General features: G+C 38.2%; 8 protein-coding genes across 8 annotated transcripts; 5 read left to right on the top strand and 3 right to left on the bottom strand.

The window, feature by feature from the left end:
- The first annotated feature begins 1,181 nt into the window (after window positions 1-1,181).
- On the top strand, window positions 1,182-3,639 carry PHYBLDRAFT_124034 (hypothetical protein). Its single transcript, XM_018428966.1, has 3 exons — window positions 1,182-2,339; window positions 2,417-2,551; window positions 2,663-3,639. The coding sequence occupies exons 1-3, from the start codon at window positions 1,224-1,226 to the stop codon at window positions 3,374-3,376; spliced, it is 1,965 nt and encodes a 654-aa protein (XP_018292680.1). The 5' UTR covers window positions 1,182-1,223; the 3' UTR covers window positions 3,377-3,639.
- Window positions 3,640-4,245: 606 nt separating this feature from the next.
- PHYBLDRAFT_61304 (hypothetical protein) lies at window positions 4,246-5,063 on the top strand (the record flags this gene model as incomplete). The annotated part of the gene is made up of 5 exons (XM_018440787.1): window positions 4,246-4,415; window positions 4,469-4,493; window positions 4,583-4,668; window positions 4,814-4,882; window positions 5,042-5,063. 5 exons carry the CDS (start codon window positions 4,246-4,248, stop codon window positions 5,061-5,063), a joined length of 372 nt encoding a protein of 123 aa, XP_018292679.1.
- Window positions 5,064-5,946: 883 nt separating this feature from the next.
- PHYBLDRAFT_166989 (basic-leucine zipper transcription factor) lies at window positions 5,947-6,695 on the top strand (the record flags this gene model as incomplete). The annotated part of the gene is made up of 2 exons (XM_018435549.1): window positions 5,947-5,973; window positions 6,054-6,695. The coding sequence occupies 2 exons, from the start codon at window positions 5,947-5,949 to the stop codon at window positions 6,693-6,695; spliced, it is 669 nt and encodes a 222-aa protein (XP_018292678.1).
- A 95-nt stretch (window positions 6,696-6,790) lies between these two features.
- Window positions 6,791-7,267, bottom strand: PHYBLDRAFT_144014 (hypothetical protein; the record flags this gene model as incomplete). Its single annotated transcript, XM_018431126.1, has 3 exons — window positions 6,791-6,893; window positions 6,993-7,102; window positions 7,244-7,267. The coding sequence occupies 3 exons, from the start codon at window positions 7,265-7,267 to the stop codon at window positions 6,791-6,793; spliced, it is 237 nt and encodes a 78-aa protein (XP_018292677.1).
- Window positions 7,268-7,358: 91 nt separating this feature from the next.
- On the top strand, window positions 7,359-12,425 carry PHYBLDRAFT_180891 (hypothetical protein; the record flags this gene model as incomplete). Its single annotated transcript, XM_018438375.1, has 8 exons — window positions 7,359-7,530; window positions 7,611-7,718; window positions 7,813-8,008; window positions 8,102-8,460; window positions 8,545-8,757; window positions 8,828-8,863; window positions 8,958-9,518; window positions 9,583-12,425. 8 exons carry the CDS (start codon window positions 7,359-7,361, stop codon window positions 12,213-12,215), a joined length of 4,278 nt encoding a protein of 1,425 aa, XP_018292676.1. The 3' UTR covers window positions 12,216-12,425.
- Window positions 12,426-12,427: 2 nt separating this feature from the next.
- Window positions 12,428-13,454, bottom strand: PHYBLDRAFT_132802 (hypothetical protein; the record flags this gene model as incomplete). The annotated part of the gene is made up of 4 exons (XM_018429521.1): window positions 12,428-12,937; window positions 13,011-13,045; window positions 13,116-13,231; window positions 13,313-13,454. 4 exons carry the CDS (start codon window positions 13,452-13,454, stop codon window positions 12,730-12,732), a joined length of 501 nt encoding a protein of 166 aa, XP_018292675.1. The 3' UTR covers window positions 12,428-12,729.
- A 1,103-nt stretch (window positions 13,455-14,557) lies between these two features.
- Window positions 14,558-15,494, top strand: PHYBLDRAFT_180889 (hypothetical protein; the record flags this gene model as incomplete). Its single annotated transcript, XM_018438374.1, has 4 exons — window positions 14,558-14,586; window positions 14,699-14,830; window positions 14,891-15,086; window positions 15,393-15,494. The coding sequence occupies 4 exons, from the start codon at window positions 14,558-14,560 to the stop codon at window positions 15,492-15,494; spliced, it is 459 nt and encodes a 152-aa protein (XP_018292674.1).
- Window positions 15,495-16,652: 1,158 nt separating this feature from the next.
- On the bottom strand, window positions 16,653-18,059 carry PHYBLDRAFT_155096 (hypothetical protein; the record flags this gene model as incomplete). Its single annotated transcript, XM_018433384.1, has 4 exons — window positions 16,653-16,780; window positions 17,163-17,490; window positions 17,544-17,729; window positions 17,817-18,059. The coding sequence occupies 4 exons, from the start codon at window positions 18,057-18,059 to the stop codon at window positions 16,653-16,655; spliced, it is 885 nt and encodes a 294-aa protein (XP_018292673.1).
- Window positions 18,060-18,945: the final 886 nt, after the last annotated feature.

Below are 18,945 nucleotides of genomic sequence, written 5' to 3'. Positions count from 1 at the left end.
ACTTTATAAATAAAATAAAATAAAGTAAAACTAATTTGGTAAAATCAGATATACATTTTTACGGAAACAATATTTTGCCGAATTAAACTGCGTTATTGGCTTTGAATAAATATATCTTTAATTTTTTATTTTTTTATTTTTTTTAAAAATATATAAATATGAGATATTTTGTAGAGAAGCAACGTAAGAAAATAATAGTTAAAATACAACAAGAAAGCTCTTTAGAATATGCGATGTTATAAACAGAAAACACAATACTTTAGATATATATATCCCAACTGTAAACAATAATTGAATTTAGAGGTAGTCATGGTGATGTTGTTGTTGTTTATGCTACAGGAGCACAGGCTGTAAACATTAAGCTCAGATGAGGCTGGTGATGTGTTGCGCAAAAAAAAAACCAGAAGAAATTCAAACGGTATGTTCTCTCAGCACCACCAATTGGAAACCAAAGAGCTTCTTAAATATATACCTGTGTGTCTACTATGTATTCTTTTTCTTTCCTTTTAATGAGATATGAACTAAGACTTGGTGCATGGTTACAGGCGGGGTTTAATCACATGATTTGATTACTTCACTGTTTGATAGGCTGAAATCCCGGGACTTCACGTGCAGGGCTACAGACACGTTCCGATTGCCTACAGATCTTAAAGAGCGGATGTGGGGTTGGGCAACCAAAGGCAGATCGGACTGTGTTTATTGTAAAAATAATAATAGAATAAAGAAGCAGCCGGGCCTGAACCTTGTACAAAAAAAAAACAAAAAAGACACTAGCAAATAATAATAGAAATAAAAACGCATTGGAACCTTAATATCGGACAGCGAATAATGACTCAAAGGAGAATACAGCCATAGACAGCCATTAACCAAGAAGGAGTTAAACATGTATAACATGTATACATGTATTTATATTTATACACACACAAACACAAGCACACCCAGCCAGTCGGTTAAGTAGTCAGTCAGTTAGTCAGTCAGTCAATCAGCCAACCAGCTAGCTAGCCAAGCAGTCAGATTTTTTTTTTACAATCCTGACTCACCTCCTTTGCTTATTTTTTTTCTCTCTCGCTTCCTTTCTCTTCCTCTTCTTCCTCTTCCTCCTTCTCTCTCCCACTTTCTCTGATATGGCACAACAAGAGGAAAAGACCAGCCTCGGCATGACCGATTACTACAGAAAGGTCTTCCAGAAGCACGCCTCGGTTCAAAAAGAGGATGGTAAATACATGTCCCAGGATGATTTTTTGGACGCTGTGGCTCCCGGAGAGGACTTTAAGAAGATTCAACGCGAGCAGTTTGGCCTTCTCTACAAGATCGCCGACCAGTCCAAGCGCGGCCTCATCTCGTTCAATGACTTTGTCATCTTCCAGAATCTCCTGAGCAAAGCTGATGCCGAGTATGAAGTTGCATTCCGTGTGTTCGATGTCAATGGCACCGGCAAGATTACCTTTGACCAGTTCAAGTCCGTTCTCTCTACCAACCTCCCCGAGGATGCCGTTCCTTTTGATTTCGACTGTGACTGGCTCAAATTGTATATCGGTAACAAGGAAGGCCATCACGAGCTGGCTTATGAGGAGTTCGCCCAGCTTCTCAAGGGTCTCCAGGGTGAGCGTCTTCGCCAGGAGTTTAAGCACTACGACAAGAAGCAGGCAGGCTACATTGCACCCGAGGACTTCAAGCGTATCATCCTTGACGTGGCCAAGCACAAACTGTCTGACCAGGTCATCGACCACTTGCCTACCCTCTGCAATCTGTATGCCGGCACAGGTACCAACATCAGCTTCTCCAACGTAGTCGCCTTCCACAATGTGATCCGTAACATCGACATGGTCGAGCTTGTCATCCGCCGTGCCATCGAAGAGAGTTCAGAGAAGAGCATCACCAAGTCTGATTTCTTGCGTCAGGCTGCCCAGGCCAGTCGGTACACCATCTTCACTCCCATGGAAGCTGACATAATTTTCCACTTTGCTGGCGTTGACAACGCCTCGGGTAAGCTCACGCTTGAAGAATTTTCCAAGATTCTTGACCCTCGCTGGAAGGTCGCTAAGCCTCAGCCCGAGGCCATGGATACACACGATGCCAAGGACAAGAACAATAAGAAGAAGAGCGGATTTTTGTGGAGTTTGGTAGAGAACAGCTATGCATTTGCCCTGGGTTCAATTGCTGGTGCCGTGGGTGCAACTGCTGTCTATCCCATCGATTTGGTCAAGACCCGTATGCAGAACCAGCGTTCCAAGGTTGTTGGCGAACTTCTTTACAAGAACAGTTTGGACTGTTTCAAAAAGGTCATCAAGAATGAGGGTGCCATTGGTCTTTACAGAGGTCTTGGTCCTCAGTTAGTTGTAAGTATATAAAAAAATATTAGAATGGGAAATATTACATATTATAGTGTGTATACTTATTGACGTTCTTATTATAGGGTGTTGCTCCTGAAAAAGCCATCAAGCTTACCATGAACGACTTTGTGAGAGGAAAGTTTATTAACAAGGAAACTGGCGAAATTAAGTTCTGGCAGGAGATGATTGGTGGTGCTGCTGCTGGTGCCTCCCAAGTGGTGAGTTTCAAGGATACCTTTTTTTTTTAAAAAAAAAGATATCCGTGTGGCTATTAGCTTGTTTTAAGAATTAAGGAATCAAACTTTCTGAAAATTTTCTGTACCTACTAGGTCTTTACCAACCCTCTTGAGATCGTCAAGATTCGTCTTCAGATCCAGGGTGAGCAGGCCAAGATGGCAGACGTGCCCCGTCGCTCGGCCATCTGGATTGTGAAGCAGTTGGGTGTTGTGGGTCTTTACAAGGGAGTCAGTGCTTGTTTGCTCAGAGATGTGCCTTTCTCCGCCATCTATTTCCCTGCGTATGCCCATCTCAAAAAGGATGTGTTTAAGGAGGGCCCTGACCACAAGCTGACTATCACCGAGTTGCTTACTTCTGGTGCAATTGCTGGTATGCCAGCTGCTTACTTCACCACACCTGCCGATGTTATCAAGACGCGTCTCCAGGTCGAGGCACGGAAGGGACAGACTTCTTACAACGGTATTGCCGATGCTGCCCGCAAAATCTACGCTGAGGAGGGATTCAAGGCCTTCTTCAAGGGCGGACCTGCAAGAATTTTACGATCATCACCTCAGTTTGGTGTCACATTGACTGTGTATGAGCTCTTGCACCAGCTTATTCCCCTTCCTGGAAGCGCTCCCCACAACACACCTGGACCTGTCCTGGCAACTGACGAGTCTAGAGACAATGCCTCTATCCGTTCAAGAAATGGTCTCAAGATGTTGTTGGACTTGGACTACAGATTTGGTGTCTACAATAACCAGCCTGCTGCTGCCGTTGCTGCTGCATGTCCTTATGTTCCCAGCCCCGCAACAGAAAAGGCGTAGATTTTTTTTATATTATTATTTTTAGGATTCCTGTGTTATTTTCTTCCTTTTTTTTTGTGTGTGTGTTTTATTTCTTTTTTGTGCTGTTCTTGTTATTCGAAACATCTCTTTGGACGCCCTATTCTGGAGCCCTTTACCTTTTTTTCTCTTCTCCTTCCTCAACATTTTTTTTTGCTTTCACTGCGTAGATTTATTATTACCATGTCACTACTCCTCTATAGCTTATGAATAGAAACTAAAAAAAGTAAAACTAAAACTAAAACAAAATATTGTATATTCCCAGTTATTCCCAATTTGCAATGTACTCTAGATAAAAACAGGACACGCATATTATTTTTGGCTTTACTTGTTTTTTTTTTGTACAAATGGTGACGGAGCTTTATACATTTACAGACATTTGTCCGAAACGCGCTCTCATAATCCCCAAAAACCAAAAACCTTGACAAAAACGGTGTGGATCGTTTAGAAGTTATCCCACGTTTAAAAATATATATATTTCTTTTAGTCTAACCGCAAAACTAGCTTTAATTTCTAAATAGTGCATAAATTATATGGATTTTAAATAGTTTCTAAAGAATTGATAAATTCCACCTTAAAAAGGTACAACCAAAAAAAGAAAGAAGGAAATATAAAAAAAAGGGTGTCTAGCAGAGCCCCCGCGCCTATACAGCCGTACTGAACCAATCAAAACAGAAAACATTGGACCATCCTCTTTGTTACTAACATATCTTCATCTATTTATCTCTTTTGTTTCGTTTATAAAACATCTTCATAACCAAGTGATGCTCTTACTAGTACACACAAGACGCGTCCAGAAAATAATAATATATACAAAATTGAAGTGGACACAGTTACTAAGCTTTATTCTGATGATCTTTTTTTTTTGGCTTGTGTCGCCCTTCCGAGAATTGTCTTATTTGTCTGTCCTACAGCTTACAAAAAAAACCAAAAAGATTGGTGTTACCATAAAAGTGTACACGTTGTTTCGCGTAGATCTTTCAAGCCAATACCATCAAGTCTACAAACAAAAAAGATTAAAGTAAATGAAAAAAAAGACTCGTTTGGAGATATTTAACATTATATAATTGACAGGGTTTACTACTTCCCACACAGTTTTGTAGGTTAATTCCATTTTCTTGGTCATTTTACTGTCATCAATGCGTTCTTTTTTTTTATAAAAAAATGATACCTTGATATATTGCTTTTGTAGTATCCATAGAGTATTTACTTTTTGTAGCTTGCCTAAATTGTCTTGCACCGTTTACTTGGCATTTTGTTCTTGATAGGGTAAAATATTATACCTTTTTTTTCGCACTAAGTTCGATAGCTGTATTCGGTGAAGGGAATTTTCCCTTTTTCTCTTTCTTTTTGCTATATATATTGGTGTTCCTAGATAAAGATAAAGGTAAAAATATAAATATAAATAAAACTATAAAATATAAAGTTATCTGGGCTGCAGCCAGCGTGTACTAAATTTTGTAGGGCACAGCATATCAAAGAGTCAAGGTAATCGCCATAAACTTTGCGGTTTACAATTTAGCCTTTTGATTGCACAATTTCTCATCTCGTGTGGCAATATATATAATATATAATATCTTATTTTTTCTGTAACCAGCTCCCCACCTTACTATTATGATTATTACTATTACTATTATTATTTTACAGAAATTCAAAGTACCTTTTATAAACATATCCAAAAGGTTCAATAACAGAAATAAACAATTCTATTTAAACTCTCTCTTTTTTTTGGAATATAAAAAATAACCCGCCTACTTGGAGTAATTATTATGCCATTAGAACAACAGCAATTTCTTTACACAAAATCATTGTACCTAAAACTGGTCTTAAGATCTTAAGATTCTGAATTGTATTTGTATCTTGAGGATATTTCAGCAAGATCTTTAATTCTTTATAAATTGTACTGAAAATATACTAGATGCTTACGGGAAGATATAGCTAGATTTTTTATTTGAAGCTTTTAAGAGAGATATATATGTATGAAGATATTGTATCTAGTGATTCTAGCGTCAATTATATACAAGTTAGCATACATACATTTATTTTATATACTGGCTTTGTTTGCAAATAAAAATACAAAAGCTATTGATAATACTAATATTAACAATATTTGGCTAATTTCTTATGTTTAAAATTCAACAAAAAAAGGGAAGAATGGTAAAAAATTAATGCACCTAAATAAACTTTTCTTTCCTTCCTTTTCTTTTCTTCTTGAAACTCAGGAAATCTAAAGTCACCAAGACAAATAATTCCTAGTGATCAAGTCTAAATCTATTACTGCGATGAGTAACACATCAATCGAATTCCTTCATTTCATTCCTCAGGGACAATACGAACCAGATATACAATTGGATTCCTCTATAAATAACCAGAGTACAAATAGCGAAATATATACTCTCCCTCCCTCTCAACAAAACTACAGTGAGTAAAAATAAAATAAAGAAAAGAACCCTCCCATTTGTAATGAGTTGAAAACATTAATCTTCATTACCTTTACACAGCATCAAATTCAAAGACCTTCTCACAGGAAAGCCAAAAACTAACAAACAGCAATGATGAAGCTAGCTATAACAATGCAAGTAATCATATATTGTAACGTTTCTATTTTCACAATCATCATTCCGAATGATAGTACTGGATCTCATCCATTCCCGTCTAGATTCCTAGTGATCCCAAATTAAAACGGAAGCTGCAGAACAGAGAATCACAAAGGGCATCACGTAAACGTAAAGATGTCTATATGAATGAGCTCCAAACAAAACTCCAAACTTTCGAAGATTCCAAGGCAGAATCTATGATTAAGGCACAAGAGGATAATGCTAAACTCAAGAAGATGGTAGAACAACTACGAGTAACAAAGACTGCCTTGGAAAACAAACTTTCTAGCTTATTTGGTCCTAACTCTTTCAAAGATTTTATGAAAAAGAAATCAACCCCACCTTCCACTCCACCTGCCATTTTCGCATCCAGTTCAACCCTTATACAGTCACCAATGCCAAACAGTAGTTTCAGCACAGACCAAGAGAACGATGATCCTCAAATGTATTTCTTACCACGAAAGAAACCCAGTGAAGAGACAGGCGAGCTTGTCATGCCAACAGACCCAACGTCTCTTCATCCAATATATTCCACAACCCCTCGTCCTAAAGAATTAGTAGAATCCTGGGAAAGGTTTTCAAAGCATCCTCGGTTTGATGATATCGATTTGGATTTTGTGTGTACTGAGATGAAGAAAAAGGCTCAGATCACAGATCACAATGAGAAGTTGAATTCTATTATAGAACTTCATTATCCAGCCTGATACATATACATATAATTAATTAATTAATTAATGATAATGCTGTATTTATTGAAGAATAACAAATTAATATATATTCTTATATATAAAGAACCAATTTAAGAAGTCATGATAGAAATGCCCATGATAATGCAAGCAAGAGATACATAAGGGCTCAACCTCTCGCCTACACGAGATGCTTTCCAAAACAGACCCAATACACTATATAAAGATATATATATATATATATTGTAACCGATAAAGTCAGCAAAAATAACGAAGCATTTTTTTATCTTCATTTTCTAAATAATGAACGCATACCCAGTTTTGTTGCGGTCCATCAAAGAAGGAGCCTGAGCTCTAACATATGTACATGTACAGATCAAGAGCAAGACTACGAGAAGAAGAGACTGAAAGTTGAAGATGGCAGACTAAAAGGGAGCAAGATTTGAGTTAAATGTCATGCTGATGGCTTCACCATCCAAATTACCATCAATCACGCGAGAGAACACACACACAAAAAAAAATGCGCTTGTTAGAAGGCGAATCTTTATTGGCTAAGTCGGCCTCACCCAAAAACACTTGGCAACGGTCATGACGCATGTGCATTTAAATACCAGCTCTCTGCACTTTTCATTTGTGGAACCACCGAGAGCGTGCTTCTCTTTATTACATTCTTTACAACTCATGAGTAATACTCTCCAACCCTCATGGGATGCCTCCCTGAATCCCGAGGAGCGTACCCAATACAACAAGCTATTTGATTCTACCAGTACAGACGGCCACACTATCACCGGTGAGCAGGCCGCTGCTCTCTTCGCTCACTCCAAACTCTCTGCTCAGGCACTAGGACAGGCAAGTAGATAGAACAATAAGACCATCAAGTAATCTTAGTCTCACTTTGATTAACAATATGTCTTTAGATATGGGATATTTCAGACGAGAGAAATGCAGGGGTCCTGGATAAGCAAGGGTTCTTTATTGCTCTCAAACTAATTGCCTGTGCACAGCATGGTATTCGACCATCTGCCAAAGCACTCTCTTCAAGTAATATACCTCGTTTTACTTGTATTTTATACCAATCATTGGCCTACCGTCTTGATTGGCCGCCCATACTAACGATAAAGCATGTTTCACTCAGAGACGCCGCTACCAATGCTCCAACCGGACACCCACGAGACAGCCCAAGATACAGATGTCATCAGCCCAAGTGACCGCATTAAATATGTGCGCATATTCAAGGCACTTGAACCAGTCAATGGGTTCATCAGGGATGAAAAAGCAAGAACTGTATTCATGCGATCCAAATTGCCTGGAGGAACACTGGGCCACATCTGGTAAAGCAATAACATTACTAATTATTCGTTAAATTTTTTTGTTGTTGTTGTTTTTCCATTATATACACACACATTTATTTAATTATTTAATAGGAATCTTTCCCACAAGAACCAGTCAGATTTGATGAGCCAGTCTGAATTTGTAATTGCTATGCATTATATTGCTCGTTGTATGGCCGGTGTGAAACAGTTACCAGATGTAATTCCTCAGTCTGTGATCGCTTCTGCAAGCAGTAAACCTCCCCCTCCCCCTAAGCGTAAGGAACGCCACTCAATGATCCAGCCGAAAGAGGTATCAAGTCCCAAAAAAGAGACCTCTCCGCGGTCTGTTCCAAAGCCACCAGTACCATTGATGAAAATGAATGAACCCTGGAATGTGGATGCAATTGAAAAAGAACAATACAAAGTTGCTTTTGATAAGCTAAATATTAACAATCGAGAGTACATTGATGGTGAGTTTGTGTTTCTTTTGTTTTTCATTGAAATTAACAACAACAAATATTTATTATGCAAATGCAATACATTTAATTAAATAGGATCTGAAGCTGTAAACTATTTCAAGAGTTCACACTTGTCAGAATCAGAGCTTGGCTTAATATGGGACTTGGCAGATACACAAAACAGGGGTTGTTTGTCACTCAAAGAATTTATAATTGCCATGCATCTCATCAGAGTACGAAAAGAAGGCTACGCTATTCCTCCCAAACTTTCAGATTCTCTTCTTGCTTCTGTAGAAGACTTGGATAGGGGTATGTTAAATCTGCAGATCCATTTATAACAAATATAGCAGGAATTAATTAAGTTTTTGTTTCATTTTAGTGTCTAGCAGTAAAAGAGTAGAAATCCCAATTCCAGGTATACATCGATATATATATATAGTATTTATTTTTATAGCCAAAAAAGTAAATGCATTCTAACTATATAATAATCATTATGTATGATCTAATAGAGCAACCAACGATTCCAGAGGAGCCAGAGATTGAAGAGACAACCGACTCAGATAGTGAAACTTCAGAAGAGGAGGATAAAAAACATACTACAGAACAACTAGTTGCTGCTCCTTTGCCAACCACCAATTTGCCTTTGTCTGACGAGCGAGACAGATCCAGGATTGTAGATCATTCTTCAAAATTAGATGAGGAAAACTCCGAATTATCAAACCTACAAACCTCTCTTGATCAAACAAGATCTAGAACTGCCCATCTTTTGCAGAAGGAAGGAGATCTTATCGAAGACTTGAAAAGAGTTTCGAGCGAGAAGATCAGAGTTCAAAAGGAACTCGAGGAAGCAGAAAATGAAGAGCGTGTACTCCAAGAGAGAATATCTACTTTGGAGAAAGAATGCGAAACTATGAGAACAGAGCTTGCTTTGATCTCAAAGGCTTCCGAAGACCAAGAAATTAAAACCGGGGAAAGACAAAGTGAATTATTGGCTGTAAAAGACAAACATACTTCATTAAATGCACAGTTGGAGAAAGCCCATGCCCATGAAAGTACTTCTTCCAAGACAGGTATAAGTTTCTAAATTCATTACTGAAAATATTTACTGATTGTTTTTTTTTAAAAAAAAAACAGTAGATATTGTATCCCCCCCTACCCAAAAAGCAACCCCTCCTCCCCCTCCCCCTCCAAAGAGCCGGATGCAGCGCAACTCAAGTATACTTGGTGAAGGTCTCACCAAATCTCAGAGCGTACGAAGAAGAGCACCAGCACCTACACCAATAAAAAGGCAACCATCATCCGTAAAGTCTCCCCAAGCCGAGGAAGCATCGGCAAAATCTGATGAGAGCGTACTTGGAAGCACGTTTGCTCCTGTTGCTGCGGCAGCGGCAACTGCTACCGCAGCTTTTGCTACAGCAGTGTCATTTATAAATGGCGAAGATAAAGATGAAGAGGTTAGCCGAGAAATTGAGAAGAAAGATGCAGAGCCAAGTGCTGAACCCAGTTCGACTGAGCCAACACAGACCACCAAGGTTGGGCCAATTCAGTCCCAAGCAAAGTTAGCCGAAGAACCCAAAACTGAATCAGCTCAAAAACCTCAGTTTGATTCAGTCCAGACACCTCAGGTTGTTCCAGTCCCTGAATATCAGGTTGAATCAGCTCAGGTTCCACAGGTGGAGCTTAATTCAATCCACGAGTCTTCAGTAGATCCTTTTACTTTAAACAATGAGACAAATCAAGCTACTGATGCTGGTGACACTTATCCGGATAAAAATATGCAGGAAGTTGACGATCATGCCGTTGAAACTGCAGCTGATAATAGACATACCATGACAGAGGATGAAATTTCTGCTGGAAGTATTAGTGAATTGAGACAGGAAGAAAGTAACGAGCAGCCACAAAAATCTGAAGATCGTACCGAAAATTTGCCTTTAAAGGAGACTGCCCTTGAACAAAACAACATTCACCAAGACGTTATTGGGGGACAAAATAGCGTCCAAGAGGAGCCTGTGCCAAAAGAAATTCCTGTCGAAGTCTTCCCTGTCACTGATGATGATACTGAAAATAAAATTTTAAACATCCAGCCTATCGAAAACACAGAAAACGTGGATACACCAACACCTGCAAATATCGATTTTGAGCAACCTAGTGGTGTAACATACCAGAATAATGATGTGCTCCAAGAAGATGAGCTTCCGGTCCGTGAGCCCACGATCGAAAAAGGCGCTACATCTACTGTGTACCCCCCTGCAGAAAGCTCCTACAAAACAAACAGTGTATACACAGATTCTAACCAATATTCCGATAATGTACCGCAGAGCTACATGGAACAAACCACTCCAGAAGAATTGGGTTCTCAACAAACAACTATTCTTGATGACAAGCCTGATGTGAAGAATGACCACGTTTTAGCTGAGCCTACTTCTACTTCAAATGTAATTAAAGATGTTTCTAGCAATTCTAGCATTACATCGGAAGAGTCTGACGAAGAAAGCATCGCTTCAGAAGATAAGCCCCTTTCTAATGAAATTGGCACTTTTGGAGTATCAAACACTTCACACCATGACTCAGAAAATATTGATCAAAACGACACTCTTCCTGCGTATACAGCAGATACCTCAAATGATTCGATTGCTCCACAAAATATGCTGATTAAAGAAGTATCTTCTGCAGATAATTCGTCGCCATTCGAACAAGAAAATACAGTTGCAGAGACTGGTAAACCTGCAGCAGAGTCAGATAATGAGCGCTCGGATACAGAATCTGAAGAAAATTTTAGAGAATACAGCACTTTTACTCCAGGGCAGTATGCCAATGACACTAGTGGTATTGATGTCCTTGCATCTCATCAAGAAGAATTTGGACAAAGCAACAGCGAATCAAGCAAAACAACAGAGCATGATTTTGAGGTTGTGGATAATGCATCTGTCGCATCTTCGTTTGTTTCCGCACACACGGGAGATTTTACATCCCACCATGGTTCGTTGGATGAGTTTGACTTGACTTCATTTGGTGCAAACGATCCAAAGGTCAAATCGACAAATACAACGCCTGACAAGGAAATAAGTGCATTTGAAGCCGAGTTTGATGATATGGTTGATTCTGATGACAATTATGAAAACCCAACAAACCTCTCTCAGACAGCACACATTGACGAGAATCCATTTGATGTCTCATCGGAAATAGAAGACAAGGCTGAAAAAACACCCACTTTAAGCCAACCTGAACCAGCAACATTTTCGGACAACTTTGTTCCACCGGAACCCTCTACAGAAACATCGACGACCACCTCAGGAGGTCATAAATCAGTTTTAAAGGGATTTGAAGGCTTCCCATTCGCATTTGGAGATACAGAGGAACCCAAGCCATCAACAACCAATTCACAGCAAAAGGACATAAGCACTCAGCCTCAATCATCTCAACCTATCGAACAATCTCCACCTGTTGAACAATCTCAATTTTCCACACAAACACCCACGGAACAGAAACTCTACTCCCCACAACCCGAACAAACCAGACCCTCCTCTAACTCCATTAATACTACTCCCGAAAACACCAGCGGATTCGCTTCATCTGTCCACAACTCTATTAATCATGCAAGTGAAAGTATCAATACACCTTCGGTTCACACTCTTGCACCAAAGGAAAGTGAATATGTAGGTGTGTTGATGAGCATGGGTTTTACAGTAGATCAGGCAAAGGATGCCCTACGCAGATATGATAATGATCTGCAAAAGGCTACAAACTTCTTACTCGATCAGTATTAACAATGGATCTTAAAAATTCATGAAAGTACATCAAATAAGAGACAAACTAATGCATTCCTTAAATATTATTTATAATATTTGTTCAAATTTTATCAATACTAAAGATAACTATTAAATTATGATCTTTAGAACACACACACACACACACACACATACATACAGAATATAAATATAAATATAAATATTAATAAAATATAAACATTTAACAGTATATTTGTCTATATCTTGGCTTTTATTTAGGCGTTAGTTTTTTTTTCTTCTTCTCCAAAAAAAAAAAGAGAGTTAATTATGGGTTCATGATATTTTGGTTGTACCAACTCTTCAAGTAGATCCTAGTAAAAAAATACTCTCTGCTAGAATTAAGGAATAGCAGAAACATAGTACATAAAATTCAATAATACACATGTACGTATCATAGTATGCAGATAATTCCAATAATATGAATTTCACAACAAAAACAAGATATATATAAAAAGAAGTGGATAGATTTTCAACCCCTTTTTCATGTTTTTGACTATGCGTGTCTCCTATTGTCAAACTCGACATCTGGAAGGGACTCTTGGTTATTTTCTTCACCTTCTCCAAAGTATTCAACCGAATTGAGATCTGTTTCTTGGATCCTGACTCTGTAGAGGCTTGCAGAACTAGTTCGCCACGCTGAATGACGTGCAAAATGATATTGAAAATTTCTCCAAATATAGACAGCAAGATTCTCGGTAGTACTATAAGTCCAATGATATGGAAATATAAGACCAGTTTGTATGACACAAGGAATAGTACGGAACTTGATTTTACCTTGGGTTCTTACGGAAGAAGTCCACGTCAAGATCCTAATGGCTGTTTTGGTCATCACTCTCTGTGATTTATTTCTTTTTCGGATTCTTATAGTCAATGACTTGCCAGATTCTTATGATCTAGTGGATCTAATACGGCGTGCTTGATGCATTCTTTCAAATCAACTAGATTCATGACCATGCCATTGCTGGGATTGATCTCTCCTTTCAAGGTGATCTCCACTAGATCCAAATGTGAATTTAATTTATGTTACTATTTTTTTATTATTTTTATTTTATTTTTATTTTTACTGGCCATTGTACCTTTGTAGTTATGGCCATGGTAGTTTGGGTGGTTGCATTTTCCATATAGTGCTAAATTTGCTTCGTCTGTAAGATGAGGAGAATGTAGACGGTGGGCAGCCGAGAATGACTGTGCACGAGTAATGTAGCTAACTGGGGCCATGAAAAATATAAAGAAGTAATTAAATAGCCGTGGGAAATATCATACAGTGAGGCTATCCTTACGGACAAGACGATGAGACAAGATTTCTGGAAACCTTACGGACAGCCTGGACAGCTTGAAAGTATGCAACGTCACTAATTAGTATCTTACGGTTACACGCATTTTTTTGGGTTGGGGGTCAGATTTTGCAACAATCTTACGGGAACGACGTTTTCTGGTGGGGCATGACATTTCTATCTAACCGGACTAATGGATTATGACTACCTGTCCAGGGCTCTGTGTCTTTCTCTACTCCTTGAGGGCAAAACGGTGTGTCCTGAAAGAACACAATATATTCATTGTATGCATTAGCTTTACTACTTTTCCTCCACACTTTGAGTGTTCATCAAACTTTCCCCAGGCACATAACTCTCATTCTTTTAAGAGTTAGAGCCTGTTTTTGGGAAAATTAATAATTAAATGTTGTTTCATACAAAAATCAATTCCTGTATATCCAATTAATAGCCGTTTGCGTTCCTGATTTAGACTTGACAATAAAGAAATAATAATTAATCACAAATACACTATATCAATAGCTACTTATGCAGATCATAAGAAGTTGTTGTCCTTAGAGTGTGACGCAACCTTGTTGAATATTTCCCTATTTATTGGCCTTCTTACGCGTATCATGTATTTCTCTTTATTTCACCTACTTATATTCCCAAGGTCTGACAGCACCAACTGGTAAGTAAACCCCGTGCACTCTTTTTTGCAAAGTACAAAAGAAAATATTTACGAATATTTTGTATCCTGGCTGCTATTAATTATAATAATAATAATGAATCCTTAGGGGACCATATATGGTTATTCCATGTCAACAAAAAGGTTACGATTTGTGGCCTAGTAGAATCAAAATGTCGCCCCCCACTAGGGAAATGTTGTCCCCCTAAAATTAGCGTGAATACTCTAGTTGTTGATGTAGAAAAATAAGCTCGAAATATTTCCAGCTCTCTTGATGGTGTAATTTATGTATGGATATGAGCGGTAAAGCGTTCTTATTATAGCCACTAATAAACTCATTGATTGACAATAGAATCTGCAAAAAAGGAGGATCAAGACACGCGATGCTGTTCGAAAGTTGGTCGCCACGAGCGTCGGAAAAGAAGACTATGAAGCACAGCTTTTAATTGGTTTAGCAAACGTAAATTTATGCTGTATTACTGTTATATATTAGTTGTATTATACTAATATTTGCGATAATTTAGGATACAAAAACTTCCATCCCGAAATCTCTTATCCACTACAACTATTCGTGAAACAGAATTGTGGAGTAGTGTATTTGATCCCATTCTCACAACATTGTTCTCTGATCCTGACCGTGATATATTTCTTAGATGGTTACTCTTTTCTTTTTGTGGGATTTTATTAAAACAGGCGCTAATATGTATAACATGCAGGACTAATGTTGTGCCTGAAGAAGGCTGTGTCAGTGAGATAATTCGCGCACAGACTGATGCAATGATCTGTGAAATCGAGCAGCTTAGTTGGGGTTGCACAATTGGTTATGGTGAAGCCAAAATAGCAGAGCCAAAACCGAATATTGGAAGTTTAGCCAACGACCTCTTGAGATTAGCGTTCGTGGCTGCCAATACTGTTAAAAAAATCCAAAATACGTTCTAGTCTTGCTTTCCAAATTCATGGTAACATAAATCCCAGTTTTTGTGTTGCGGTCTACTATTTTTTATACTAGGTTTTTAATCTATTTCTTTATAAGGATACAATCTTAAAGTTTATATCACTCAAAAATGCCAAATGGCTCATTCTACCATGGTAGAATGATTTAAATCACATTTACTAAGGCAATTCAAGAAGTTGATATGTTTACAAACAGAAAAAACATTAGTTCATTAATTTGCCTATATAAAGTATTTTGGACGAGATGTTGTGTGACAAAACAAGATGAAGTTGAACGGAAAGAGCCTGAATGCTCGAGCCTTGATATATCGACTGTCCAAACTATTAAGGATGAATACATGGATCGTTCGCGAGAATGCCCACTAAAATACTAGGAGTATATATATCATATTGTCAAGTTTAATTGTAAACTGTTGTAACAACATCAAAGTAAGTACCTCTCAAAAGCCAAGCTATATTCTTCTTTCGTCAATTTTTTATATTTTATTTCCAAAAATAGCTTCAACCATTGAGATACATTTATTTCAATTAACTTGTGTTATTATAAAGTACATAGCAGCATATAGCGTTGTACATATTCTATTTTTAAGAATAACTTTTACATTTGGTTAAATGATTGACTAATGAAAAACTCGAATATGCTATACGGGATCTATTAAGCAGAGCCGTTATTTTGTGTGGTACAATTTCTTATATATTTCAAATATAAAAAGTAAAATCGAAGTAGCAATCTTAGAAAGAGTAAACCTTTACTTCAACAAAATAACCCAAAGAGATCTTAAGATTATATCAAGGCTTGGTACAGCCTTGTCGCCATGTTGCATGACATCGAGCGAAAATTCCTTCTCAGTAATTTTCAAATTTTCAAGAAAAAACTATATATTTATCAACGAAGCTGGATTTCATATAAACTTTAGAAATGATGGGGTAGAGCAGATACTGGGCTTTCCATAGAGAAGACAACTAAAACCAAGAGCCAGCTACAGAGTATGTTGATGATAATAAAAAGAGCATTGCGCAAGATAGTTCAGAATCGATATCAAAAGATACGACAACCGCGCACTTGATAAAATTCATGAATTCTCTGCTTGATATCATGGATCTTAATGAAGATCTAAAAGGGAATTATTTAGTGATCGTTAACTGTACTATACATAAATAAAAACCGATGATGGGAAAATTTGAAAGTCGTGGCTATAGGCTGATATATCTGCCCAATTGAACAGTCTTAGGAAGTCTTAAAAGGAAAATTGAAACGCCACAAACTATTGCCTGAAGAAAAAATGTATGGTACAATTGCTGAGAAATGTAATGACATATATGCTAAAATTCTATACAATTTTACCGGCTAAATGACAGATCATTCAATGTTATAATAAGGGAATCTATTTATCAGAATAGTCCAATTTTTTTCGAAAAGAAAATGATAGGTATTTTATACTTTTTTTTATTGTATATTTTCTCTATATATTTATAATGTATGTGTGGGTGATCTAAGGAATTGCATGACATACGAGACCCCTTTTACTTCTTGGCTGACCACCATTTGCCCAACTTCTCTCCCATATACCGGGTTGTTCTCAATGGTCCAGCAGTGACAATACCTTTGATGCTCTGCGTCATGGCTGACCGAGAGATTGTATCACGAAGAGCTGACAAATAATAATCGTATTAGACAATCCTAGTCATACATGGATGTACAAAGGAAAAAAGAAAGAAAAAAAAACTAATTACCTAGGTCAATGTAAGAGGATACCCCGGGAGAAGCAGCAATTTGCTGATACAGCTCTTGCTTGTCTTGAGGGATTTCTGTGTTGTTCTTGACGGCATATTGGTGATGCTGGTTAAGAACCTTGCCATACAATGTCTTTGGCAACTTCTGAACCATCAGACCACGGAACCGGGGGTTTAGGTTTTGCTGAAATACAGTATTAATAAAGACGCATTTCTTGTTTTTAGGTTTCTAAAATTAATATTCTACCTGGTATTGACCATTCTGCAAAACAGCAAGGTTGGGAAGATCGTCCAATAAACCAAAGTACAATCGGCGGAAATGATCCATCTGAGCCTCAACAATATTCTTCACTTTGTTGGGGTTCTCGCCCACTACCATTCTAAAATCGCCAACGTAGCTGATGCCAGCAATACGTTCAAACAGATCTTGTTCATTGAAGTTCTCTGGCAAGGTTAATAGAGCTACGCGCACTGCCTCTGTCAGGTTGACCTGGTTGGCCAAACGGACGCGAGGATCATCTCTCAATATCTTGACAGGTTTGTGCATACGTCCGGCCAAGTAAAGTGTTTCCCAATCGACAAGGTCTCTGCAAAGGGTATCGATGGACACTACACCATATTTGATCATCTAGTATGAATAGGTGAGCTTTGTGTACATAAATTATTTAATGCTAAACTCACCATGCCATTAACTTCGATGTAAGGGTTAAAGTAGACGCCAGCACCCACTTTCTCTTGCAATGATGCTACTGCACGCGAACCCAACAGACGTACACTTGAGTAGTGATGGGGATTTTGTTGCATGTTGAGTGCATGCCAATGTTCAGGATGTGATACACCAAAGATAAAATCCATCATAGGTTTTTTCTAAATAAACCCAATAAATCCCTTGTTAATACATACATATATACATATACATATATATGTATCTTATTTGTATTTCTTGAAGCTTACGTTTTGGTCATAACCTGACTGATGGAATACACCGCTCCCGTATGCAAATGCATATCTTACGGGCGCATTGAACTGAAGAACAACATCCTTGAGTTTTTGTTTAAGCTCTTCATTGATGCTGATGTATTGGTTGGTACCAAAATCAGGTGAGTTGGGTGTGTTGGAGGGGTGGAAATTATGCTTTCTGAGTCGGTCAAGACGTTCGCGTGCACCCTTTTCGTAAGATGTCTCGGGCGATCTCATCTCAGCCTTTGGGGAATCTTTAGCTTTAAAAGAAGGTAAGGTAGGAGGGATTGTATTGGGTGTGCTGGACTGGGTGTCGGTATGGGTAGTGTAGAGGCGCGCATAGGCGGGGCGAGCACTACGGAGGGCATTTGTGCGAATACAAGAGTGGCTAATTGTCTGTAATAAAAAAAGATATTCGGGAATACGCTCTGTCAGAAAGTTTTCTTTGAGGCATATATGAGCCCATAAAACCGACCTTTAACATGGCAGGTTTGAGTAGAAAGAGAAAAGCTGTAAAGAAACCCCAGGAACCAGAGTCCTTTTGAGGAGAAAGTAGATGTGAGACGTCACTGCGCGGAACAGAGGTCCAATCAACTACCCTCGTCGGCCACGATCTTCCTCTATCCATCGGCTGTAATGAATCGTTTCCATTTTAGTCATTTGTATTACTCTGCCACAAAGTAAACTACACATCCCGACTTGTCAATTGTTAACTTTTTTTTTCTATTTTTGTTTTATGGTTCTTTTGAGGGGAAAAGATGAAGCTTACATGTCTATACACACATACATGATAATAATTATAACTCTTGTAAATAAGCTCCTCCCCCAGAACACACACATACCCACAAGCTTTGAGTTAATTATGGTAGATCAATTGGTGCCATCACCATCATTATCCCCCCGGTTATTGTTTACTAGGGTTTAATGCGTTTGCTATCAACTATCCTGCTGAGCATATTTCCTGGGTTAAGATTTGGTTAAGGGATACTATAGGTTCTTCGGTGCTTGGGTCTCAAACGATATACTCGACTTCCAAAGGATTTCAAGCTTTTTATTTATCTATTTATATATAGCATATTAACGATAGGTGCCAAGGAAAGATATTGGCTTGTATTAGAACTTA

Source organism: Phycomyces blakesleeanus (genome assembly GCF_001638985.1).
Source record: "Phycomyces blakesleeanus NRRL 1555(-) unplaced genomic scaffold PHYBLscaffold_8, whole genome shotgun sequence".
NCBI lineage: Eukaryota > Fungi > Mucoromycota > Mucoromycetes > Mucorales > Phycomycetaceae > Phycomyces > Phycomyces blakesleeanus.
This window is presented reverse-complemented; position numbering and strand designations above follow the sequence as displayed.